At 42.9% G+C, this 27,920-nt stretch overlaps 1 protein-coding gene across 1 annotated transcript in view; it reads right to left on the reverse strand.

Annotated features, from left to right (window-relative positions):
* FRAS1 (Fraser extracellular matrix complex subunit 1) overlaps positions 1 to 27,379 on the reverse strand; it is a gene marked incomplete at its 3' end in the record, with an annotated part of 385,808 nt that extends 358,429 nt beyond the window's left edge. Inside the window, exons 1-2 of the mRNA XM_080924732.1 lie at positions 27,292 to 27,379; positions 18,764 to 18,795 (exon numbers count right to left, since the gene is read on the reverse strand). Coding sequence (XP_080780858.1) covers positions 18,764 to 18,795; positions 27,292 to 27,364 — 105 coding nt within the window. The 5' untranslated portion in view covers positions 27,365 to 27,379. The remainder of the gene's footprint in view (positions 1 to 18,763; positions 18,796 to 27,291) is intronic.
* Between the last annotated feature and the right edge of the window lie 541 nt (positions 27,380 to 27,920).

Raw genomic sequence — 27,920 nt, forward strand, 5'->3', positions numbered from 1 at the left:
ATTTATCAAGAACTTTAATGTGTTTATGTTGTTTTGCTCAACCGTGATAACTTGATGTAAGAGAAATCACTTAACATGTGAAGCCCTATGGTCACAGGGAACATTACAAATGGTTTTGCTATATATTTATAGACATACTTTGTTGCAGAGAAGTATCATAAGGTGATCAATAAAAGACTTAACAGTCTCAAAATATAAATAACATTTAGGTAAGTTCTGGGCACCAGAAATGAAAGTTTCGAGAAAAATGTGTTTTCTATAATTAGGGATGAGTTTGAATAGCTGACTGGGGGTGCTGGCAAGAATCAAAAGCTACAGTCTTCACATTCTATCAGATGCACTTGAGGGAGGCCTAACAGTTCTTTCCTAATAGTCAGTGTTTCTCAGACCCAAACCATTGCACAAATTGTGATCTGTGTGTCCTCTGCATGTGTGCATGCATGTGTGCATGTGTGTGTGCCTTGTGTATGTGTGGCATTGGCATAAATCATAGGCCTTCACAAAACTAGACTATTTTGTTGCTGATGGTTTTTTGTTATGTTTGTTCCTTTGTTTCGTTTGTTTTTAACTTTTATTAAATGAACCTTTTTTCCCTCACAGCAACTGTCAGTTGCCCCATAAGCAGGAGTGGGATTATGTCCAACCACTCCCCCCCCCCATGCTGAGACTGGTCTGGCTGAGGCTTACAGAGGTTTTGTACATACTATCACAACCATTATGAATTCCTATGTGGAGCTGCCCTGCTACTCCAGATGATTCCCTGTAGACGCCCAACACCTCTCACTCTAATACCCTTCCGACACCATCTTCAGCAGTGATCCCTGAGCTTTGAGGTGGAGAAAGGGAGACAGAAAGACAGAACAACAGGAAGAAAGAGACTGAAATTCCTTTCAGAGATGAGCAATCTATAGTCTCTGATTCTCTGCCCCTTGACCAATTATGGGTCTATGTGTTAATCACTTCAAGGAGAAGCTTTATAGGTGAAGGCTGAGAGATGCATTGATCCTCAAGAAAACAGTAACACATTAATGCCATGTCTATTTAAAGCACAATAGTACTGAGTTCTTCCCTAGGGCCTCTGAGCTGTCTGGTCTCAGATTCTTGTACCAAAAATAGTACCATGTAGGCATTTCATCTTGTGGAGCAAATTTAAATCCAATCAAAAAGTGGTCAGATATTCATATGGTATTGGCACCACTATTACACCACAGGCATGTCTTGACAGGCCAGGTTGTTTGTTTGTTTGTTGTGGGGTGTTTTGTTGATCTTGCTATTGCTATTGTTACTTGACATAGAATCTCTCCATATATTCCTGGTTGGCCTGCAATGACAGGGACAGCTGTGAAAACCACAAAGATTTGCCTGTCTCTGCCTCTCAAGTAAGAGGATTTCAAAAATGTGTCACCATACCCAGCATTGGCACAATATCTTAAGGTAGAGGAAATATATGGTTTTCAAATCCATAGGGGTGATGTTGTGGCTGTTGCTGTGGTTGTTGTTACTGGTGCTGTTGCTGTTGTGGCTGTTGTTGTGGTTGTTGTCACTGGTGCTGTTGCTGTTGTGGCTGTTGCTGTTGTTATTGTTAGTTACTGGTGCTGTTGCTGTTGTGGCTGTTGCTGTTGTTATTGTTAGTTACTGGTGCTGTTGCTGTTGTGGCTGTTGCTGTGGTTGTTGTTACTGGTGCTGTTGCTGTTGTGGCTGTTGCTGTTGTTATTGTTAGTTACTGGTGCTGTTGCTGTTGTGGCTGTTGCTGTGGTTGTTGTTACTGGTGCTGTTGCTGTTGTGGCTGTTGTGGTTGTTGTCACTGGTGCTGTTGCTGTTGTGGCTGTTGCTGTTGTTATTGTTAGTTACTGGTGCTGTTGCTGTTGTGGCTGTTGCTGTGGTTGTTGTTACTGGTGCTGTTGCTGTTGTGGCTGTTGCTGTTGTTATTGTTAGTTACTGGTGCTGTTGCTCTTGTGGCTGTTGCTGTGGTTGTTGTTACTGGTGCTGTTGCTGTTGTGGCTGTTGCTGTTGTTATTGTTAGTTACTGGTGCTGTTGCTCTTGTGGCTGTTGCTGCTGCTACTGATGCCACTGTTGCTATTGTTGTTGCTGCTGCTGTTGCTTTTGTCTTTGAAGGTATATGAGTGAAAATAAAAGCTCCTTGACTCAAGAAGCTCTGACTTAAGGGGCCCACATCTTTTTAAAGATAGGGCTACAAGAAAAGACCCCTGAAAACACTTAGGCTCCTTTGAAGAACATGGAAGAGAAATGAGGTTTTTTAAGGTTATCAAAGTGTCTGTCCAACCATCTTCCACCCATGTCAAGGTAAGTATGAAGCCTGGAGTCCCTGACCACATCCTGACTGTGTGGCTCACAACATCTGTCTTCTAGCTGGAAAGAGCAACAGGGGAGGGCCATGGTAAGAGGGCCAGAAAAGCTGATGAGAAGATGCTAATCCATTTACTGCCCCAGTTTCCAAGACAGACCCCAATCAATCTGGGTTGGCTGTTTGTTTGTTTTTTTATTGTTTTTTGTTTCTTTCAATGTTATCTAAAGTCTTCACCCAATCTATGGTAAACCTGCTAAGAGAGTAAGTAGGAATCATTCACATGTTTGCCAAAAATAACTAGAACAAACGTTTTCTGCTGGCATCCTGGCTTTGAGAATAAGCTGGTGTTAAAACTGTCCACACAGAAGCCCCCAGTCACAGCTAGCCGTTTCTATTTGATTCATAAGAAATAGACCACCGTGCAGCTCCTCTTTAGCACTGACCACACACCAAATGCTTCCCAGCCACGCATGGTGAGTGGCTGCCAGCAGACACAAGGCGCTTTGTTTCTTCATCAAGTTCAACGGCACACCAACGCCCTCCATGCAGATATTACCCTGTGAGGAAAGCTTTGCTCCCTTTCCAGTGTAGTCTTCCTGTCTGAAGGCCCACACAACCCACAGCACATTACCCTAAATATCTAAGTTATAATTGTTTTCAGGGTGGGTGCTCTTTCCCAGGGGGGCCATATATTCCTCTAAAGCCAGTTGGATGTTTACCCCTGCTACGGGGATCAGAAAGGGTGTGTTTCTCTAACTCATGGGTAAGAGTGGGGTTTAGAGGGGCAGATACCATTGTATCTGTCTGCATTGACCAGGGTCAGATCTCATCCTACAAAAGTATTTCTGAGCCCAAAATTGATGCATCCAGCTTGCACCTGTGGAATGCTGACAGGCATCTGCTTGTGCAGATGTGTGCACTCACAACCACGTGCAGAACTGAGTGGACAAAATTATTTCACAGTGTGCTTCCCAAAGCAGCCATGCTAGCTACCCAGGGGCTCCCAACAGTGAAGTTGCTTCAATCAGGGAAAAGTCCACTATCTTATTGTCTCCTTACTTATGGCAGATAAAAGAAAATATTTTTTTAAATATGTAATTACAAAGAAACAAGAACCCAGATCTTTGGCTGCAGTGTTCAGCTATATACCTTCCACCCTTTCCACCCCCTGGCACAGAGCCCCAGCCTTGTTGAAGTTCAATACTACCCAGCCTGCAATTAGGCAGTTCTTTTCTCCAGCCAGGTACACAGACAGCAAGAGGCTGTGCTCTGTAGCCCCAGGGGAATAAATCAATCAGCCCTTCCAGGCACAGACAATGTGGTATCTATTCTGGCCCCTTCACAGGCCTTTAGTTGTTAGTTCCTGTTTCTCAGCTGTATAGCAAACAGGGGAGATTGCCGGAGAGCTGAGTTACCAAAAGGTGAGATGCCTTTACATTTGCACAGGGTGCGCTGTATAGAATATCATACCTATGACTGAGGCTTGGGCCCATTCAGACATCCAGAGACAGAAGAATCTAAGGCAGAACCAAGGCTAGGAGGGTTTCCATGTATCACACACACATATACCACACCATCACCATCAGAATACAGTAAAGAGGAGCCTATAAATGAACGGAACTTCATCATTTGTTTATGGTTTTTACATGAGTAGAAGCTGAGACATTACCACAGAGATATTGGGACGGGGAGGAGGTCCAAGCAGGAGAATCTCATGAGCCTACAAATTAGGAATCAGCCTGGGTGACACAGGTAGGTCCTGACTGAAGGGAAAAGGAGGCAGACCAATGCACAGACTCCTACGTTAACACCAAAGATGCTGGAGCTACTTCCCACATCACGGAACAACGTTAAGGTGAGCTAGAACAAGACATGGCCCAGAGAACTAAGCCATGCTTTCCCGGCTATTTCAAACACAGGCTAGGGCAGCGGCCTTTTCCCAAAGATCTCTTAAACTCACATTTCTGTTTCTTTATTCTCTGTTCCCTCTATATCCTAGGGAATATAATATATACTTCTGATATAAGTCTCTAGCTTCTCTGTGCTCACAGTTTAGACTAACACCATCAGAGATGGCGTAGGCCTTTACACCCAGGGCATCCTTAAGACATTCTTTACTGCTCAGTCTCCTCCCACTCTTTGCCTTATGTTTCCAAATCCACTCACTCCCATTTCCGTTGATTTTTTTTTTTTTTTTTAACATGGGTTGCCAAGCAGGCTAGGCTGGCTGTCCAGCAAGCTTGAGGAATCTACCAGTCTCTACCTCCTCAGCACTGGGGTCCCAAGCACATGGCACCACACCCAGATTTTTTAAAGTAGCTTTGGAACATCAAACTGAGTTCCTCATTTTTGTGCAACAAATACTTTATAGTATCTGAAGAGGAAACTCCTTCCAGAATACCGTTGTCACAATGATGTTCCTGTTGCTGTAATAAAATACCCTGTTAAAACGCAACTTAGGCAAGAAAGGGTTAATTCTAGCTGACAGTACAGTCCTTCCCTGCAAGGAACTGGAAACCGCTGCAGTCAGGAGCAGAGCAAGGAACGCTTGCTGGTGGCTCAGCACTTTGTCCCCCTTCGCTTAGTCCAAGAACCAGTCCATACACGGATGCTACCCAGTTCCAGACATCCAGAGTGGCTCTACCTACCACAGCCAGTTAAGGAAAGCCCTCAAAGGAATGCCCACAGCCAAGACTATTACTCCTTGAGACTACTATTCCAGTTCCAGACTGTATCAAACTGACTCTGCCAAAGTAACACTGCTGGCAACGCCCTCACATGTCAGCTAGGAGATGCTGAAAGATGCTGACATCCTATCTGCTGAAGCCAAAAAAAAAAAAAAAAAAAAACTGAGTCTTGATTTTTTTTTCCTTGCCCTTGAAAGAATTTTCAATAAAGAGAAACAAGTAAATTAAATGTCCCAAATAAGACTTCCTGTATGGACAGGAAAGAGGCATCTAGTTTATAGGCACCATGGGGTATTCATTGATGATGAGGAAGGACTTAACTTCTTCCCAGTTTCTCAAAACCCCTTTCTCAAACATTTTTCAAGAGCCAAGCAGAAGAGGCAGAGCTATGGCGCAGCAAGGCTGGAACTGATGAGAGCTCCTTCAGCTAATAATCCACAGCTCCTACACACTAAGTATGTGGCTTTAACCTACTATTCCTCTGTCCGCACAATGGGAAAAGGTTTTGCCAAGAAAACTGCATCAAGACATCCACTTGTTCCAGAGGACTAAGGAAAAAATGCCTGGTTCCATCACCCTGAACTTTATCTTTCTAGTTGATGTGTTTTCAGACTCCATTACAGACTCTCTTCCCTTTCTGCTAGTCATTCATCAAAGAAAAATAAATAAAGCACAGAACTAAGTACCCAAGAAATGGTCCACACGAGTATATCAAGAGAACAATAAACCATCCCATTTCCAAGACATATTAACATCTCACCTACACATTCACTTCACTGCCCCAACCTCCAAACTACCAGAGAAGATGTCAGCGGCCCTAATTCATCATTAGGCCCAGACTTTCTATTTTCAGACAAGAGGTTTGTTATAAAGGGAAATGTATCCATCTAACATCTTCTGGTTGTCAGATGAAAGCAAGTGAGCAGAAACACTAGTCTAAGGGTGGAGCAGAAATGGGGACATCTGAACTATGACCCAGTGCCACAAAAGGAACAGACATCCTTAGTGAGAGGCTGAGTGAGCCACTGCATGGAAGTTCTGAAGTCCAAAGTCAAAAGGACAAGTCCCAGCTACTGGCCAATGAGGAAAGAGATGAGATGGGAGGTTCGAGTGGCTTCACCAGCATGATTAGGCTAATCAGGCAGATGGCAGATTCCACTTAAGACTCAGTAAACAAGCCAAGTGGCTTCCAAAGGTCTGTTTACCCTTGAAGAGAACATCTGCTCCTTTCTCTTTGGCCTGCTCTCATTTTTAGAGCTCCCCTCTCACACTTGGTGATGGGATTGCTCACAAGGTTTCTTCTTGGACACAGGAACTGTTGCTGAAGATGCCATCTTCCAAAAGAGCTCATTCACTCTGTCTCAGTGTGTTTCTGGGTCTGTCTCTCTGTCTCTCTCTGTCTGTGTCTCTGTCTCTGTCTCTCTCTCTCTCTCTCTCTCTCTCTCTCTCTCTCTCTCTCTCGTGTGTGTGTGTGTGTGTGTGTGTGTGTGTGTGTGTGTGTGTGTGTGTGTGTATGTGTGTGTCTTTCTTCACTCCATGGACTCCTCTCCTCCTATTCCCTACCACCACCACTTCCCCTCTTCCCCAGATTCAGATTCACTGTTCCTCCATCTCCCTTCAGAAAAGTGCAGGTCTCCCACTGATATTAACTGAACTCAACATAAGGAGATACAATATGATTAGGCACAAACTCTCTTATCAAGGCTGCACAAGGAAGCCCAGTAGAAGGAAATAGATTTCATGAGCAGGCAAAAGAGTCAGAGACACCTGGACTCCCATTGTCCATATCCTTGGACTTCAGGCTAAGGGAACAGAGGATTCTTTAGGTTGAACATCAATTACTTATGTTAAGAATCCTAATGATTTGACTTTCCAATTCTTTCTCTTGCTTTACTCCTATCTTTGAAGAAAGTCCCTTGCTTGTGTGTTCTATATAAACAGAAGCTTGCCATTTCCCACACATCCAATGCTGGCTGGCTGCATTCTCCACTTGCAAGCTTTCTTTGTCCTGTTGACCAAACATATTTTCCCCCCTCACCAAGCTCAATTCATATAAAGACATTTTTTTCAATAGCTTTAATCTCAAAATGTGAGCTTGGCATTTTTATTTAACATAAATATGTCTGCATGACTAGATGTTCACTACACCTATTATTTTAATTATTATATAATGTCCCACATTAAGTTAATTTATGATGATTAACTTAGCCACTCTTCTCCTTAGATACTCCTTACTTTATAATATAAGTAACACCAGAAAGAACTTCATTACACATAACTTTCCGTTTTCCTAAGCTAATTCCTTAGAGCAAATTTCTAGAAGTCATAGCCAAACTGAGTTAGTCACTGAATTATTTTCTAACACGTATAAGATCATGTCATTGTGGGTTTAGTTTTAATTTAGTCATTAATAACAATGATAGTTACTTATTTTTACAGGATGTTACTCTGTACCTGAGGCTGGCCTAGAATTCACAGTCTTGCTGCCTCTCCCTCCTGAGTACTGAGATTCTAGACCTACACCACCAAACTTGACCCCTTTGTCTCTTTCTTGATTTTCCCTGATGTGAGCTCTCTATTCTCAATCTGTTTAGCTTCAGAAGTTTGATGTTCTTAAACAGTTACATGAATTCTAAGTACTCATTGCTTCTTCGTAAGACTGTATCTTTCAAAAACCTGTATTTTCTTGTTTTCATTCTGTTTTGTTCTGTTAGATACTCTTAAATGTTATCCAATTGGTCAATACCATCTTCTACCCCCTCCTTCTTTAAAGCCAATGATTCTAAGACTGTGTGTGAATTTGAGCCTTACACTGAGGGATAGAGAAATCAGTGGCAATGTGAGTCAGCATGTCTTCCTGAAGGAAGAGCTGGTAATTTACATATTAACTGGGCACACAGGTGTACCTTAAAAAACATATACTATGTGTCTCAAATGCCATTTCTCTAAGGAATGTAGAGACTTAAACAATAGTTAAGAAGTAGTAAGGGCTTGATAGTGATGTTACTTACAATCTTAAACTAATTGGTTACTATGACACCAGTCAATAGAAACTGGTATCTCACAGTCTATCAATGAAAGATCACAGTACAAATACACAATAGAAAAAGAGGTAAGTCTTTTCTTTAATCCACTATAGCACATTAAATCTAAACATAGACACAAAAAAATGCATGCATATCTGATGCATTCATACAAAAGGTTCTAAAATATTACCATCTAATATTCAAAAGAATTTTTATTTGTGAAATTACTGGGATTAATGGAACTTTCCTTTTCTTCAGAGCACTTTACATTTCTTTAGGAAAATCCTGCATTATTTTAATATTATAAATAAAGCAAGAGGCTATTCTACTTACAAAGCCAATCAAGAAACCTCTCCTCCCTCAGAATTTGGTGCTCTGAATTTTATGGTTTTGGTCTTTATAAAGTTTAGTTATTTTTTAACTCGTGTGTAATGATTTTATATGTTCCATGTTCATACGGTTATTTCTTAAATCACACGTGGTTATGAGCTGCCCAACATGGATGCTGTGAACTGAACTTGGGCTCCCTGCAAAAGCCTGTCACTACTAAGCCAGCTCTCTAGCCCTATGGCTTACTTCTTAAAGAACACTATTGATGGGGCCAGGAATAGGGCTGTTGAGAAAGTGCTTCTCTGACCTCTAGAAAGATCTGGGTTTGATCTTCAGCAAAGCAGGAAAAAATAAACAAGATGGTGTGTGCCTATACTCTCAGCACTTGGGAGGTAGAGGCAGCAGGGTCAGAAGTTCAAGGTCAAGGTGCTCCTCAGCTATACAAGAAGTTCAAGGTCAAGGTGCCTCTCAGCTATACAAGAAGTTCAAGGTCAAGGTGCCCCTCAGCTATACAAGAAGTTCAAGGTCAAGGTGCCCCTCAGCTATACAAGAAGTTCAAGGCTTGTCCCTGACTCCAAACAAAGTAACAAAATCATTATTAATTATCTACATTTTATTCTCTTTAACAGTAATACACTAACAATACAAAAAAAAAAATCCTAATCTTAAAGATCTAATCTCCCATATCCTGACTCCAATGCATTTGTATGGAAACATCTCATAAGACTATGCTTAAGTACTTATATTATTTCTTTTCTTATAGTTTATATTTGTGTCCTGATTGAATTTTTTTTCTCCAGAATCATCAATAAAACCCAGTAATAACTATAAAAAGACATCTTTTCTTCACTAGCCTGTTTGGTTCTTGTAAAGTGGCTGCCAAAATGGCCATTTAATCTGTTTCCCTCCTTTTCATATGCACTTGAGTTGTTCTGCCTATGAAATCTTCCTCTTCTCCCAGGTCCCCAGGCTATGAAGAATCTTCTCTAGCAGAACACATTTTTCAATGATCCTACCACCACCAAAGCTTCTGGTGACATTTGACATTTCATCTAAAAACTACATTTTAGGTGTAGGAATTAGAAGCAACTGGAAGAATTCTACTGTCCAGCATGAAAGAAAAGCCACACTCCTCAGTTTGTAGACTGGTGTATATAATAAAACCAGCCTTCTAATTTCAAAAGGAATTTGAATGCAGCATATATTTTATCTTTAGTATTGTCCAGAACGTAATTTAGTCCTTGCCAACTGTGAGGAGGAAATGAGAAATGGGACTAGATTATAGATAATAGAAAAGGTTATGAGACGTCTTGGTGGCAGGGCATCATGGTAGACAGTGAAACTATAGAGGACATCATTGGTGCCTATCAACAGGGATTGTCTCCTGATACAAGGGGAAGCTATTTTTGATGAGCCAACAGTAGCCTTAGCAGGATTTTCCTATAAGAGGGGATACCTGCGAATTGACCTTGCTTTTACACCGTGCTGATCAGCCATACAGAGCTATCTCCATCCTTTCCAAAGCTCGACTAAACAACGAAATCTGGGCAGTGTTGAAAATGAGAAGATAAAGCACACACAGTTAAAGGGAGGTGCTGCGATATTCATCGGTTTGTCAGAGTCTGAATTCAAGAGCAAAGGATTTCCACTTCAAATGCCTTATTCCGTGCCTATGTGAGCTGGAGTTTAAAACACCCCTTCTCAGTATTTTATCCACCAGCTCTTAGACTTCAATCAAATGTGGGTCCCCTTGCCACTGAGCTGTGTGTACTCATGCTGATCCTGACTTAAGAGCCCCTCCCCCAGCTTCTTCCACATCAACACTGACCCACATTTCAAGACCAACATCAAAAGTGGTTTTCTCCTGAAGAAGGGTATTTTTAGGAGTGAGCACAGACTGACTTTATCCCAGGAACCTTCACACATTATCTCATTTATCTTTACAACAACTCTATAATATAGGTCCAACTATAGTACATGTCCATTTTAAGGACGTCCAACGTAAAACAGTAGGAAAGAAGTTCAACCCCACACTCCTGCCTTAAACATGATGCCATATTGTTATTTACTGACATTTATCCCAAAGTGCTGTAGACTGCATTCGCTAAATAATTATAGGGTATTGGCTCAAACACTGAAGAAACAGAAAAGACCCATTATATCGGCTTAAACAATGAGAATATGTATCCATCAATACAAGAATTCTCCAGGAAAGTCTGTCCCCATACTAGTTAAGTCTGCATATTAATAGCCAAACTCTTGGAGGACTCAAACTCTACTCCATTTCTTTTCTAACAAGCTTTGTGCGTTAGCTAAATTATAAACTAGATGCAACAGCTCAGGCAAGTATGTCTTCATTTGTGCTTCACATGACAATTCAAAATCCAACCTTCAAAACTTTCTATTAGTAGGATATTTTTTTCTTACCCTCAAGGAGTCTTCCCCCCCGCCCCCCCCCCAATAGGATAAACATGTAGTTCCAGGCCTTTCTTATCCTTAGGAGGAAGGTAGCATGCCTTATCTAACAGGTCAATTTGAAGAAAAATAATAACTTAGTATATTTAACAGCACTGCCTTCCATCCTGTTCCATGAAGCAAAGCTACCAGCAAAAATCTTTCTCTTGATCATCCAAACAATGATTCTTGTCTTTACAACCTTTTACAAGGAAAAAAAAATGCCCATCCGAGCTCTCCCGTGCATGCCTGTGTCTGGAGAAGAGAGCTAAAGCTGTAGCCTCCAACTTAGATCATTTTTTAAAAGCATGTGTTTATTGATTTAGCTATGCTTGAGATTCAAACCCAGAAATCTGCTCATGCTAGGCAAGGTTTCTTCCACTTGCTCAAGTCCTTAGCAATATTTTAACTTTTGTATTCTCTCTCTCTCTCTCTCTCTCTCTCTCTCTCTCTCTCTCTCTCTCTCTCTCTCTCTCTCTCTTTCTCTCTGTCTGTTTCTCTTGCTCTCTTTCTCTCAACTTGTTCAGGCCTAGGAAATGTGGAAATCTATGTGGGCCTCTTTCCAAATACCCAACCATCTTAGTTAACCTCTATACACATCTTATTGGCCACGACTCTGTCAGACATTCACAGAGGGTTTTAACTAATCCCTGCCAACGGAATGGAAAGATCATTTTTAGCTTACAAGTTGGGTTATATACAAACAAAGGAATGAAGAGCTGATTTAAGAAGAAAAAAAAGAGAGAGCGAGAGCTGTGTGAGAAGAAGGCAGGAAAAGGAGCTGTTGAGTAGTTGGCCCAGGATCTGCTAGTTCATACTCTACCGGCTTAGTTTATATCCTATGGCCTCCATGAATCCGCTCACAAAGTCCAGTACCTGGAAGTTAATCAAATGCCTCTGGATTGTGGCAGGATCCCATTACTGTACATTCCTCCCGTGAACATGGGGGTAGGAGGTGGCGGGTGGGGAGCAGTTCCTACTTCAAATTTACTTCAAGTTCCTTCTAGCCCTGATTTCTCATTCTTTAGACCAAGATCCCCACTAGGGAGTCAACCCCAGAAGTGTACCAAAGAATATTAATACTTCTGTTAATAATTGCTTCTCTATGTGAAAACCCATATGAAGAATAGAGCAAAGAACATTGAAATCTACTCTTCAATGCGACCCTTTCCTGCCTATTTGCCTTTGAAGGAAAGGAATGGCGTAAACTTGCTTAATAGCCAACCTCAGGAGCTACTGCAGAACCACTCACAGGTCATGACCCAAACTCAAGGGTCTCCCAGATACGAACAATAAGCCGTTTCTTACTCTGGGAGTCTTTCCCTTCTTCCTTCACACCAGCTTGGAAATACCAAAAGCCCAAAGCTTCACTGCTGAAAGAACAGGGCGAAGACAGCAGAAGCTATACACTTAATTTACATGGAATGACTCAATGGCTTTGTGCAAAGTTATCTTGTGCCAATTTCATGTACAAATGCCCCTTCCATCACAGAAACAAACCTCTATCTGAAATTTCAAGCTAACTTTTCTTTGGGCATTTGCAATTCAAATCCCAAGAAAATGTAAGCACCAACGTCATTTGATATTCACATATTATCTTTCCCTTAGTAAGCAAAAGTCTTGAAAGAGTAGGAAAACTATAATAAGATGGTATCATAAGTTGTAACAAATGAGTGACAGCTCTCTTCTAGGAACTGTCTACATACATGCATATGTAAACATGAATGTACTATTATAAAATGAACATGCACATATAAATAGCTTATAGTTATACACAGAGATGTAGAAATAAAACAAACTACTAGACTTCAATTTTGAGCAAAAAAAAAAAATTGGCACAAACATTGAAACATAAATACAAATGGAAGGCGGACATGTATGGTCTAACCAGGAAATTGAGATATATGATCACACATAACACAGTTGGAGCAAATAAATATGGCTGCCAAATTCATCTACATCTTCTACATTCCAAGCAAAGCATAAGAAATGTGTTTGTTAATTTAAAACATCTGTTCCTCCAGCAAGAATATGAATAAGAATGAAAATGCATATGGATTATTCGTCAATAAAAGTACAAATTTTCTTGTATTATTCCTCTCACACACAATTATCCTATGAAGACATCAATTCCCAAATAAGAAACCAGCATCTCTGATGAAAATGTACAACATGAGAAGCCCCAGTGAAGACAGAGTATTATCTGCAGCTCTAACTGGCCACTCTTCACCACCCGGGTGTCAAGGGTACAAACTCAAGAATACAGGTCCCTGAAAAGGAATGCATACTGGCTAGCATGGTGGTGCATGCCTCTCAGTCAACAGTTGTGAAGAGGCAGGAGGATCTATGTGAGTTCCAGGCCATCCATAATGAGACTAGATAGATAGATAGATAGATAGATAGATAGATAGATAGATAGATAGATAGATAGATGCATAGATAGATAGATGCATAGATAGATAGATGCATAGATAGATAGATACATAGATGATAGGTACATAAATACACAGATACACAGATATATAGATAAATGTGTTGGTGGATAGATAGATGGATAAATAGGTACATACATAAATAGAAGGATGGATGGATGGATGGACAGATGGATGGATGAACAGACAGACAGACAGACAGACAGAGAGCACACTTAAGTCAGGGGCTTTTTCACCTTCTCGAGAGTCCCTAAGTAGGAAATACACAGCTCTAACCTCAGTCTACACAGTAAGAACACATCCACTCCAGTGTCTTGTTGCCATCTTGATGATGTGAATGCCTGCTCTCTGTCAGGTCAGCCCCATGTTCACCCACTCAGTTAACCTTCCATTGTCCCTATGAGGAAGATCAACCCTCAGAGCTTTTATAGCTGAGACACAATAGATGAAGTGTCATACCTGAGGTCATGCAACAAGTAGGCTATAGTCTCAAGGTTCAAACTCCCAAGCCCAGGTGTTTCTAGTATGTTGTATTGCATATAGCAAGTGTGCCATGTTTTATTGTCCTTGATATCATTTTTCATATTGTTAAAAGAGATTTATGATTCCCTTTGTCAGCAGTTGCCTGAGAGTATCTCAATATTTAGTACATTTGATCTAGAGAAGAGCAATAGTCCTGTTCACTTCCACAAAGCAGAACCATTTTCTAATGATGGCTGCGACGTGTTATTAAACCAAGTGTTCTTGGGCCAAGTAGATCGTGTTGGTCTCCTTTAAGCTTGCCAGCAATTCATCTTCACATGTACTTTACAACTGAGAAATGGCTGAGGTAGCAATCAAACCATCCATGCCCAGGGAGAATATATATGGGGGGGGGGGAGGATGCAGCATTTCTCTTCTTGCACACAGGCATTACTCCTTGGTGACAGCATCATAACTGCTTCTCGCTAATGGACCCTGACCTAGGACACTCTCCCTTTCATGTGGCTGACCTTGATGAAAGTCTTGTGGGTCTGAAAATGTATGAGCATGGTGGAGCATAAAAGAGACCCAAAAATAGATTATTCAGTGTTCTTTTGGTATTCCTTTCTATCCCTTCCAGCCATCTCTGACCTGACAAATCAAGGAATATAAAAATAGGGAAGACAGAGAAAGGGAACAGCTGAAATCAGAGCACATCTCAGAGCTGCCTGCCACATGGCTCAGGACCAAATCATCCTGGAATGCCACTGCACATCCACGTGGTTCCCAGAAGTTAGAAATCACAACACAGAATAAGTAAATGTACACAATTGTGCGTGTGCGCATACACACATACATGTGATACCTGTAAGGGGCGTTCTGTGCCTGTAAAATGCAATGAGCTTCTGAATGTCTTTATCGTTGTCTCACTAAGTTCAGTGAGTGTGACTAGTACTAGTTCGGTCAGATGGGAAGAGGTTAGTCAGGGACAGCTGGCTTCTCCAGGAGGCCAGGAAAGAAGAATGGCAGAGACAACTGCATGGCAGGCGCAGTGTGGGGGGAGCTGGGCACAGAGAACTGAGAGTAAAATAAGAAATGCTCGGGGGCCAGCATGGCGGTGAGAGACAGAATGCTGTGTGGGATGGTTTAGACTCTGAACCAGGTTTGAACCCTCTTTCCCTGGAACTTCAAGCCTTGAGACTGGGGGTGGGGTGGTACATGATCTGAACCCTAGCTTCCTTAGCAACAGACTAACACATATCTCCTGAGTTGCTGGAAGTTTTTAAATACCAGCAAATGCTCACTCACTGTCCTTTTTCCTTCATTCGTAAAAGGAGAACCTGCTATGACAAGAAAAGCCCATGCTGGACATTGTATTGGCACAATGTCACACACGTCTTGCATTCTTACTCTGCTAAAACTGTTTTGTGAGGGGCCTTATATTTGTCCCCATTTTACATAGTAGGCAATGGAGGTTCTGGCTGAGCAGGATATATGATGTGCCCTAGGTCACCAGGCTTCTCTGCAGCAGAGGAGGGAGGCTCTAAATAAGGTCACTGTTCCCTACTGGGGCCCCAAATGTTCAGCTCTTTGGTAACCTCCAAAATAGTGAAGAGAGCCAAAGGATATACCAGTGAGGGGAGACTTCACAAGACACAGGGAGGGCAGCAATTTGTAGCTGAAAATTGCCTCATTCCATGTTGCCAAGTACGTAATGTCTTATTGACTTTTGAAACTTTATTTATGTCATAGGTATGAGTGCTTTGCCTGTGTGTAGTCTGTGCATCATATGTGTGCAGTTCCTGCAGAGACTAGAAGGACATTAGATCCCTTGGAACTGGAGGTACAGACAGTTGTGAGCTCTCATATGGTTACCAGGAACCGAAGCAGTCACTGTTCCTCACCACTGAGCCACCACTCCAGCCCGTTTTATAGAAGTCGTTTGCACGAAGCTGACACTTGTCATTTTTAAGCTGACCAGGTCACCTTCTGATTGCCCACTAGACAAAGGAATGGGCCCCAAGAACTTCACATGTCCTGCTATCCTCAGCCACGAAACAGGGACCTCAGACAGCAAGGTCTCTGACATGATTTCTAGCTCTGAATACTGAGCAAGTGGGTGGGATTCTAAACTGGCCCTGCACCGCCACATACAGGGTTCCCTCCGGAGTGTGGTGCATTTTACAAGACAGACCCTCTCACCCAAAGAGTTGAAGAGTTGTTGGATTAGGAATGTCTAGAACAGTAGGCTACACTACTAGAATAGAACAGACTCTTGGAATTCAAAATAGAATCATGTACATTTGTTCCGGTTTCAGTGGCAGAAAGACTGTGTCCGTTTTGGTAGGTCAGTCATGTGGAGGAAGAAGACAAAGTAAGTGATTACCCACAACTATAATAGGTTATCTCCCACCACCCCATATCCCCCCTTCCTCATTTTATTTTTTTCTCCCATCTACTCCCCATTGTGATGTTAGAGATTAAACCCAGGGCCTAGTGCATGCCAGGCAAATCCTCTACCTCTGAGGTGCACCCCAAAGGTTACTGTCAGTTTTAATGTCATTAAAACAAAAGGGGGCTACAAATAAAAATCAAAATGCAAAAGCTCAAGACTCTGAGCTTTCCCCAGTCTGTGTGTCTGCTTCTCCCACTCCTGATTTGACAGCAGTTTTTAGTGACTCACCTCTACAGTCTTTTTAAAGTACTCAACATTGTTTCCCTAGAAACAAGAGAGTTATTTCTTTTTATATCCCTATGCCAGCAGTTTAATTAAACGATAAGTCAGGTTTTGCCACTTCTCTTGCACTCCCAACGGTTCACCACGTCACTGGAAAGATGAGCCAATGCAGGCCAAGGCTGGACACTCGGTCCCCTGCCCACCCTCCCGGTTCCACTTCAGCTGCTTTCTTCCTCAAGTATCCTTGTCAGCTACTTGACCTCCAGGCTCCAACTCTGACCCCACGGTTTCCAATCCACTATCTTCTAGATGTCTACAGGGTTGAGTCTTAGAGAAACCTCTTCCAGGTCTTGGTTCAAGTGTCATTGTCTCATCTCATCAAACATAATGGACCCTGACTGAGTCTCCTCCATCTTCCCATCCTGTGTATCTTTATTTTTGTTTATTTGTTTCATTTCTTGATAGCATGCCTGACATACAATTTGGACTTCAGGATGACAGGGAGCTTTATCTGCTCACTGATGTTCTCCAGGACTAAGTCCAGCAGACCTTAGTTCTCACTAAGTGAGTAAATGTTTAATAACAGTCCTGTTGGTAATTAGTAAAACCTCTCTGACTGAACTGCATAAATACAATACTGAGCATTTAGATACTTCAGGCTTGAGATGAGAGAGGACCAAAGACAGCATCTGGATACCCTATGAGTGAGTTGGTCAAGAAGTCCACCCATCCAGGAATGACCAGAAGGTACGGACAGAGGGAATCAAGGTTATTCATCCAATGCCAGTTGACTAGACCACAATTCTTTTATCTGGATGGAAATGAACCTTTTAAATTATTTGATGATTTTTTTTTTTACTCAAGTACACAGCAACACACAGCAAAGTCAAGTATAGGAGATGGTCTAGAATCTAAAGTCCAGAAACATCTTCAGATAATGGTAGAAAATAGAAAGAAGACAAATTGCTTGATATTACCCACCCCTCAGTGGCCAAAGACCTCTAATCAATCTTTTTATCTCCCTCTCTCTTCTTCGAATCTCCATTAAAAGGGGGGGCAGGATGCAGTTCTGGGCTTGGTGAGCCACTCCCAGCATTCATGAGCTCAATGCCACCTTCAACTCCACAATAGGAACCTATATTGGGGGTGGGAAATGGTACATGGCCTGCAGGCTGCACTGGCCTCATGACTCAATAGCTACGAAAAGTATGAAGCCCTTTATACAGTAAGCAGCCTCCCTATATCAATGTGAGGTGCCTGACTTGTCTACACACATACCATTACTCCCCAAAACGGATGACAGACTTTGAACTCAGAATGATTCCTAAACTGTATTAAAGAATAAACAGAAAGGAAATTCTGCTTTGGAGGCATGGAATGAGAAAAAGAGAAAAAAAAATAGCTTTTCCCTGATTCTTTAATGGAAAAATATCAAAAAGGAGAAAAAAAATACATTCATCTGTAGAACAGCAACGATAGCACATTAAGACCATATTGGAAAATATTACTTCAAATATCTATAATTATCTAGACGCCTGGAAACTTTAGCTATTCCTCATCTAATTCAGCACAGGGATGATGCTCGATGATGAACTAAAATTGCGCGTGTCAATGGCGGGTTACCATGCACATGAGCACACCCTTCCCAACCCTCACAGTCTGCATTACTGCAGCATACATTAAACCCAAACCCAAAAAGTGTTGAAGAATGACTTGTCATCGAGTTTATTAGAGTTGATGGAGTGTAGATAGTCTTTTCAATAAGGCTTTAGCACACTGCTATGCACCACAGTACATTATTAATGAAAAGGAACGCACAAGACTTACATCAGCTTCCCCCCCCCCCCAATTCATTCTGACATTAAATTCAAAAATCAATTCTGCCTACCCGGTATGGCAAAGGGTCACGGATTTTTTTAAAAATGCAAATTTGTTTGTTGTTTACCCAAAACCTAAGCTTATCATCCAGAGAAATAATCAAGAATCTTTTCTAGTGTGCTGAATTTAATAATAGCATTTTTTTAAAAGAAGGGATCAAAGCGGGAAACAAATATAACAGGATTATAAACAAATCGTGCCCTAGTTTGTATGTGACTAGAGGCTAGGATCCAATTATCTCTGACTGAAGGAACACAAAGGACAGCCACTGAATGTAAATGGGTGGGAGAGCGTGGAGCTTCTCATTCAGTAACTGGGTATCCAAATGGAACTAATTTACTCTCAAAAGGTTATTAAGTAATTGAGCCCACTGGTACCCGGTACCCAGATGAGAGTAATCTTCAGCCCGTGAAGAAAAATAAATACATTTTACAATGAGACGATCACCTCAACACTCAGTCATCTCAGTCAAGCATCTTACATCCAAAAGATAGTTAGAATGACCTACCGCAAGCAAGGAGCCCTGGTACAGACAGGCACCTGTGGGGAAAAGCAAACCACAGATTAAAAGGTGATGCATAACAAACTAATATAACTACCCAGAATGCTTATTCCTTAACTCCATCTACAGCAGACTCAGCGAACTACTTAAAGGCTAGAACATTCTTCCCCTGAGGGAAAACTAGTCCCTACATCAAATCAATGTCTCTCCTCGACACATGGCCAAGTGCATGATAAAGTACATTACTGGAATTTTAAAAGAAATGTCTTTATACCTCAACAGTATGGCTACCTAAACAAGACCCGAAAAGGACAACAGCAGCAGACATGCTAACACACACGGGGGAGTCTCTGGGGACCCCACCCCTTAACAGAACTATAGACATCAAAGGGATGCCAAGAGCTGGAGAAGTCTCCCCTCATAGGAGAAGGCTCCTAATTGGTTATTCAGTACCAAGTGGTCAGCTGGAAATCAAGTTCATGCAAGCAACACTAAGCAGACTTCAGAGTGTGTGTGTGTGTGTGTGTGTGTGTGTGTGTGTGTGTGTGTGTGTGTAACAAAAGTAATTAAAGAAGAGGAGACCGGGAATTCAAAATAAGTGAGAGGAACAGTTGGAGGAAGAAAGGGGAATGGAGGAAAGTGATAAATTATATTTTTAATTTTAAAAAAATGTAATTTTAGTGACATAGTCTAAATGCAATGCTATTATTCTTCTGATCTATCACAAATGCTTTCATAATCAAATCCCAATTTACCTATCCAAAGTTCCAGACTTTGCTACCTAAACTCTCCAGATCAATTCAAGGGGCTAACTTATTCCATAATAATTTTCATGGCTCAAGTTTCCTTCATCTTCAGTTCCTATGGAGCTGCATTCAGTCTACTCGGGAGTTTTGAGCTTGAGCCCACCCTTAGGACAACATTCCTTCTCCTTAAACTCAGCCCTTCCTGCCTGAATTACTTTTTGCCGACCCATTCTTCAGACTTCCCTGTGGCATTCTATTTTTATTTACTCTTTGCTGCCTGCTTGTTTGCCTGGTTGATTCATGTTTGTCTGTCTTGAGACATGTAGGTCATGTCTTGAGCTATGTAGCTCAATCTGACTTACAACTTGCAATCCTCTTGCCTCAGCTTCTGGGGAACACCACAACGACCCCTGCACATGACATTCTTGCTAAGGATGGGAAATGGTACCCTTGCCGAATAGCATCAGTACCAGCTCAGGAAAGGGATCGCCTCTACTTGGAAGTTCTCTGCCACCTGTCCCCATAGTAAGCTTTCACCAACTTACCATATAACACAAAAACACTCGTTTCATGTCTTTCCTGTAGTACGTCTGTCGCTGGGGAGCATAAGCCACTGTGTGGGGTACAGAAATCAGGTTCTCAACCTTCCTAAAGCTGCGACCCTTTAACCCAGTTCCCTGCTGTGGTGATCCCAGTCATAAAATTTTGTTGCTACTCCATAACTGTGACTTTGCTACTCTAATAAATTGTCACATAAATATAGGATATGTAGGGTTTCTGATAAGTGACCTCCCAAGGGGGTTTCGACCCACAGGTTGAGAACCACCGGCATAGTTGTAAAACTATTTGAAGAGCAGCCTTCTATTGAGCCCCTGACCTCCAAATTCTTCCCACTCCACATTTTCCCTTGATGGAACTAATACGTCTTTATATTTTTCCAGTCATTAGACACCAAATTAAAAAAAGCAAAGGATGATCTGTTCTAAAGGCAGAAGAGGGCAGAATTTGACTGCATTGGCAGAGGTGGAGGGAGCTTACACTCTGAATTGCATAAAATTGCAATCCTAATTTTAAGACGTGCACACGTTCTCCAGCGATTCTTGAACAGCACAACAGGTGCTATTTAACCTCAAAGCAGGGGCGCAGTGTGCTACCGGCCACGCTCAGCAAATGAAACACAACAAGGCATATCATGGCAGGGCGCAGCTGATTTCCAAGGAGGGGTGGACAGGTTTAGTACAGTGCTGTTTCCCAGCAGGCCCCACAAAGGCTAGCTTGGCAGCAATGGCTGGCCTACCTTCCCTGTCAATCATAGATCTAACAATCTTTAAAGAAAATGAGATGACTGTTTACACTGGGTTTGAATAAAAGATCTCTACGGGCAAACTCACTGAAATGACTTTTATGTCCTTGACATTTCAAATAAGAAAAACTTGCGATAAAAACTTGAGGAGAAATTCATCTTAACTGACCTATTTTTAAGAAACTTTGTTCTGAAGACACAGTATTTCCAATCTATATGTTGGAAGAAAGTAGATACATGTATGTATAAATATTAAACAATCACGAATATCTACAAGAAATATATACCTCAACAATTCAGTTTTTAAATCAGTGTGTGTGTGTGATGCATATGTGTGTCTGTGTGCATCTGTGTATGATACATATGTGTGTGTCTGTAGTGTGATGCATATGTGTGTGATGCATATGTGTGTGTGTCTGTGTGCATCTGTGTATGATACATATGTGTGTGTCTGTAGTGTGATGCATATGTGTGTGATGCATATGTGTGTGTGTCTGTGTGCATCTGTGTATGATACATATGTGTGTGTATGTGGTGTGATGCATGTGTGTGTGTATGTCTGTGTCTGTGTGATATGTGTGTGTGTGTGTGTGTGTGTGTGTGTGTGTGTGTGTGTGTGTGTGTGTGGAGAGCAAAGTTCAACCTCAGGTGTAGGTACCATTACATGGTTACCTTCTATCTTGTGCTTTAAAACAGGATCTCAACCCTGACTGGAACTTGGAAGCAGGTATGGCTGAGTGACTGTCTCCACCTTCCTAGCACTAGGACTGCAAGCATAGAGTCCTGGGTACTGAATTTAAGTCTGTTGGCATGACAAGGGTTTTCCAACTGAACTGTTTCTCAAATAAGCAATACGGCTTTAAAATGTTATCAGCACCATTTTTGCCATTCAAAATAATGAACTCCTTGACGACATTTTTGCATGTGCATATTACATACCCTGATCACTGCACTGCCTACTGACATCTCTTACCCCTCCCTCACTGGTCCCCATTGTCTTCCCACTCAGTCAACTTTTACTTTCGTGCCTACGATTTGATTTCTAAGTTACTTAAACATACATTTACTTATTTCTGATGCTTATTATAAGCATAAAATTATAATAATTTTTTAAATTATAATGAAGATAATCACCACTTAGGTACAATGTAACAAAATTGAATTATCTTTTCAGACTATGAATGTCCAAATGACTAAACATATGAATATCTGTGACATATTCAGGTTTTCTCTAAATTGACAGATAAAATTGTATGCATTTACCATGTATTTTCAAGTGTGTATAACCTTTAAAATAATCTAAGAAAGTTCAACTTTTAGGGAAAAGGCACTAGTTATCCTATAGAATAGGGCCATCTTCCCATACAGCTGTATAAGGCAACTTTCCAGGAAATGCTCATCATCCCGTGCTGTCCTTGTCGTGTGGACATCACAGTGCAATGGCACAAACTCAGACACCAACAGTGTCACCTAGAGCCAAGGTAACACTGTCCATCCCATCATTACAGGGTATTCAACTGTAGTCTTAGTTTTTGTCTCCATAATGTTGTCTTGCAAGATGAGCTTCTCTTCGATGCTAGTAAGAAAATCCAGCACCTCCCGAAAGAAGCAAACCACCATAGCAAAGCCTATTTGGGGGAGTCTGGTCAGAACCTATAAACTCCCTGCAAAACAAAACTGCCCAGCAGCCTCAAGAATGCCTCTACGTGAGTACTTGTTTAAGCCAAACATCTGGGACAGACCCAAGTCAAACAATATGTAGCTGATAAATTCTATCATTAGGAAAAGAAACAACTCAATTTGGGTTATTCCGTGATGTGCAATTCCAAAAGAAATAAGCTTTGCCCTCTGAGGGCTTCCCTAAAACGAACAGTGCTGCCCAGAAGGCCACTGCCTATGTGAGTCTCCATTAACACGCTTTCCAAAACCTCCATTCTCCTCTCTAGAGAAAATAAAGCATTCCAATATGATGCCCAGTCCCATCAAACATTTATCATCACCCACAGCCAGACAAGGCCTTCCAGAGCAAGCGTATTTCTTCCACACTATGGCAGGCTGCACACCCACCAACAGACGAAGCTGTTATGTTTTCTGGCAGGGGGTGCTGAGAGCATCTCCTGGCACAAGAGAGGCAGAGAGGCCTTTGTTCCGTCCAGTTACTTCATATGGAAAACACAGCCACTCCCTCTACTCATAGTACTTGTTCTTTGGAGAACTAAAACCACCCTGTGGGTCTACAGTTTGAACTTGATGGATTTAGATGAACTTAAGTACACCTTTCAGTGAACTGTTAGAAATGGTAGAGACCTAGAAGGAGAAATAGGCTTTCTTGACAGGAAAACGATGGGGTAAAGGGCATAGTTGGAGCTGAAGTTCTCAAACTAAGGCAATCTCTAGTTTCAGGGCACGAACTGTAGGATCTTAATTTCTACAATGGGGCATATTGCTGTTTCACACACAGAGCACCATGATAAGCCTGTATCCAACTGTTTCTGAACTACCTTAAGATTTGGCAAGAGGCTCCAGCTTGGCAGTGCGGTGGTCCCTCCCCTCTTCTGAGCCCATGTGATGGAATGTTTTATGGCTACTTGTGCCCGAGTAAAATTCAGTGAGGTTGCCACCCAAGTCCATAACAGTGATTATGGATGGCTGTGTCCCTACTCCTGGATGTCTATGGGGAAGGTGATTCGCAAAATCTAATCCCAGAGGGGAGTGGGAAAGCAGTATATTAGAAACAAGAACCTATGATAATACATCATGTATCTATATCGGTTTGTAAAAGGTGATGAAAACCAAAGCCTGCAAAGTTGCAGTCAGTATCAATCAACTGGAGCCTATAAACTCAATCCTGAGAGGCCCAAGAAGGGCCACAAAAGCTCTACTGCTCTCTCACCAATATTAAAATTTGGGGATATATAAATACCTTTGAAGACAAGTCTGACATGTAAGGGATGTTTTGCTTGTTCCTAAAGATGTCAGAGGTCCTGTACTAGCTGGTTTTGTGTCAACTTGACACAAGCTGGAGTTATCACAGAGAAAGGAGCCTCAGTTGAGGAAATGCCTCCATGAGATCCAGCTGTAAGGCATTTTCTCAACTAGTGATCAAGGGGGGAGGGTCCAGCATATTGTGGGTGGTGCCATCCCTGGGCTGGTAGACCTGGGTTCTATAAGAAAGCAGGCTGAGCAAGCCAGGGGAGCAAGCCAGTAAGTAACATCCCTCCATGGCCTCTGCATCAGCTCCTGCTTCCTGACCTGCTTGAGTTCCAGTCCTGACTTCCTTTGGTGATGAACAGCAATATGGAAGTGTAAGCTGAATAAACCCTTTTCTCCCCAACTTGCTTCATGATGTTTGTGCAGGAATAGAAACCCTGACTAAGATAGGTCCCAAATCCCACCCAGCCTAACATAGCATAAGAGCTCTCAATGAAGGTTTATATAACAAAAGATGGAGGAAGGCTGTTTGTCCAGCAATGCAGTCCTTCTCCAATGCAGTCCGAGTTTCAAGCACAGAATGCCTCACCAAAGGAACTCTCTGGCCAAACACAAAACCAAAATTGTAATAAAACAAATTCCCAATCAGATGGTCCTCTCCACTGTACTATTAATAATAGGTACAGGAGAAACTAGGGCAATTGTAGGATTAGCTGAAGTCATGGGGTGGGAAGCAGTAATGAGACCCAAACTAGGGCTCAGCTCTCCAGTGGTATTTCCCAAGTCCATACCAGGAGTCTCTCTGGTTTAAACTCCCATAATTTCCACATGTGAGCATCACTCATAATGAGTCTCCAGAAAATGCTGTTCCAGTTTCTCTGATTCGGGAAGCAGCCATGCTTGAAGCTTCCCTGTGACTGTTTGATTTTATTAAGCCCTCAAATCACAGTTTATCAGCTTAGCAATCTTGAGGCAATATACAATAACACTACCAACAACTCTGTTATAAAAATTCATCTTTCTCTTGATAAATAAGATAAAAATTTAGAACCCGAAAGTCTCAGCATGCTGAGTGTTGAACCCAGGGCCTTGGGAAAATTTATCTCTCTCTCTCTCTCTCACACACACACACACACACACAGGGTCTCTGTCTGTCTGTCTCTCTCTCATAATTAGAAAGCATATTTAAAGCTACTACTACACAATACCTCCTTCATTTAGTTAGATGGTTCATTTGAGGTCAGCTGGTTCATCATGGGCGCTGATCTATTTAAGTTAATTGGAAAGAATGCTATTTGGCATTCCCTCTTCTGATCGGTGTGCTTGAGAACTCTAGCTTCAGTGCTAAGAGCCAGGCTGGAGACATTGGAGCTACTGGAGCTGCTCTTAGCTCACCAGCCACTGAGAACAGACTCACTAAAGTAACTGTAGAATTAACTGGTGTACTGCATGCCCTGTTGTTCACAAAGAAGAAAGCAGTAAGACCTCCTCCCATGGGCTGGCAGGCCAAGGTATGACGATATGGCCCGTCCAGCAAAGCGTGTATAGATGGCTGTTTTTAAAAAGTATTTCCTGGGTGAGTAACAGCACTTGAGGGACTCTCTAAAGTCCACATGTTTTCCACGTCGATCTCTTTACGAAGAGCCTTGACTGGCCCAAAGGAACAGCGGCATCAGAGCATGGCTGATTTATATTGTGAGACCATCATCACATGATTAAATAATTAAATGAGATATGGTATGTAAACTACTCAGCATTGTACAGGGAAATAGTATGTGACCAGTAGCTGTCTGTGTTCGCTCATCCTGAGCCAAGCATCGTGGGTTGGCTGGGAGTTCTCGGACTAAAATAGATGCCAAGTTCTCCAACAAATCATTGAACGAGAACACACACACACACACACATGCACGCACAGACTTTTCCAGCTATATCTACCAACCCTCCAAAGAGCACACCCCGTAGCCTCTTAATAATAATGACTTTTGTCATTTCAAGAGACTTGCTTCTGAGAAACAGCACCGCTCCAACTGCCCCCTGGTGAGCAATCTAGGAGTGATAGCATATTCTCTGTGTTGTTGGGATATAACTTTTAAATAAGAAACTGCCACCAAGTGTAACTGTAATTTTTCTAAGCTCTGAGCTGAAGTTTGAGGAGCCAGGTTGACGCTCCCATCTGGTTAATTACTATAATTAAACCTTACTAGTTTTTTTTTTTTAAGTATACAAAAACCATGCACACACACAATTTTTTTTTAAAAAGAGGTTGTCCACAGTTTGAAAAAAAAAGCTGCACAGCTCCGCAGGCGTGCTTTTCCTGGAAATAGTATCTTTTTGACATAATTCCCACGACAGTGTGAGAAGGTGGTGCCTAAACCTGTCGGGAAATCCGCGCGTGGGTTTCCAAGACCAGGCTGTTTACTAAGAGAAAAAAAAATGGTAAGGAAGAGAGGTACCACTGCTCTTAAGACTGGAAGTCCACCTTAGGTTTTTACCCTCCTACAACCTCCAGCTGCCCCCACTCAGCGCCTATGGTGCGGGGGGGGGGGGGGAAGGCGACCCGTGCACACCCCTGCCTAAATGATTTGCGACTGGGCAGGTGAACTCTTCCTGCAGTTGGGTGAATAATGAATGGAGCCGGGAATGGAAACAGAGAGAGCGCCTAGACATGGATAAAGTCCTCCCTCTCCCAGCCCGCTACTCCCTTCCCCCTCTGCAAGTGCTAACCCAGCCACTGTCCCCCGCGGCCTCTGAGCAGGTGAGAGCTCACGGCATGCCTGGGGGATGTGGGGGAAGCGGTACCAGACTCAACATGTCACACACTCTCTCTCTCACACACAAACTATTAATTTACTGATTTATTATCTGAGCCGATTGCATGTGCTCTCCTGGTGACAACACTTAAGTCTACTTTCTCTTCCCCAAGCTCTTGAAGAAGTGGGCTGGAGCCCCCAATGAAAACCCAGGAGAAGAGAAGCGCATGCACTCTCGTGGACCACTTTTTGTTCCTTGAGAAGCAGGCAGCCTCGTGCTCTCGGTACCGAGTAAGATTTATTTCATTGCAACTGAAACCTCAACATCCGGAGCACTCGAACCTACTACTTATAAAATCTTAAGTGGTCTTTAAGGGGGACACTTATTGGGGCGAGGAAAGCAAAAGAGAACAGTGGGGCTTAGGTGAGGATTGAGAGCAAACTGCTCGCTTCTCACCTACGTTCTGAGTAGCTGCTTTTCCTTGAGAAGTAGGGTTGAAGTGGAAGGAAGATCCAACCATGTTCAGAAATGTCACCTCAAGAGGCCACCTTCCCCCCAAAAGCAAAGAGGAGGCCGTGGCCGGGCAGAGATTTGACCGCAAGAGAAACCAGGAATGGGGATTTCAGCCGGGAGAAAAACCCACACCATGTCCACCTCTCGCCTCAAATTAAAACTTCCACCCAACAACCCACAACACTAAACCCGGCTGAGTCCTTTAAACTGCACGAACACACACACACACACACACACACACACACACACACACACACACACACACACACACGGGGTTCCGCTCTTTTTACCTTCGCAATGAGGCAATACTGCAAATTCCGCCAGCGCTAGGGCCACCCCGAGCCACGCTTTGAGGACACCCATCGCCGCCGCGGCACTCTCGCAGGAGGAGCCCAGCCTTCAGCATCCAAGAACCTGCTCTCCGCCAAATCCCGGGCTGCGGCGCCGGGTGCGGGGACCCGCAGACAGTGGGGAAGCGCGGGCTGCTCGGCCAAGGTTGGCCGGGTGGACCGGAGGATGCCGCCGACAGCAACCCTCAGTCAGCCCCGAGGCTCGCTCCGCTCTCCGGCAGAGCGGCCACCAACGGGAGCCGAGCCTGCGAGGAGGAGGCAAAGCTCAGACCGGCGCCAAGTCTAGCCTGAAAGTTGCAGGTCAGCGACTGCAGGGATCCCACAGCATTGCCTCCGGGCTAGACCAGTGCCTCTGGAGGTCCCCGACTGGCGAGCTGCAGGCGCAGGTTCCTCCTCGGCAGCTTTTCAAAGTTCTCTCGGCACGCCCCCGTCTGTCCGTGTAGCATCGGCCGAGGAGGGTCGCCCCGAACACGCCCGGCCGGGCCACAGCCGCGCTCTGGGAGCTCGGCGGTGCAGGGCCGCTGGCTGCAAACTTTGTGCGGCCCTGCAGGAGCTCCGGGACTCGGGGG

The sequence above is a fragment of the Micromys minutus genome, assembly GCF_963924665.1.
Source record: "Micromys minutus genome assembly, chromosome: 11".
Classification (NCBI taxonomy): Eukaryota; Metazoa; Chordata; class Mammalia; order Rodentia; family Muridae; genus Micromys; species Micromys minutus.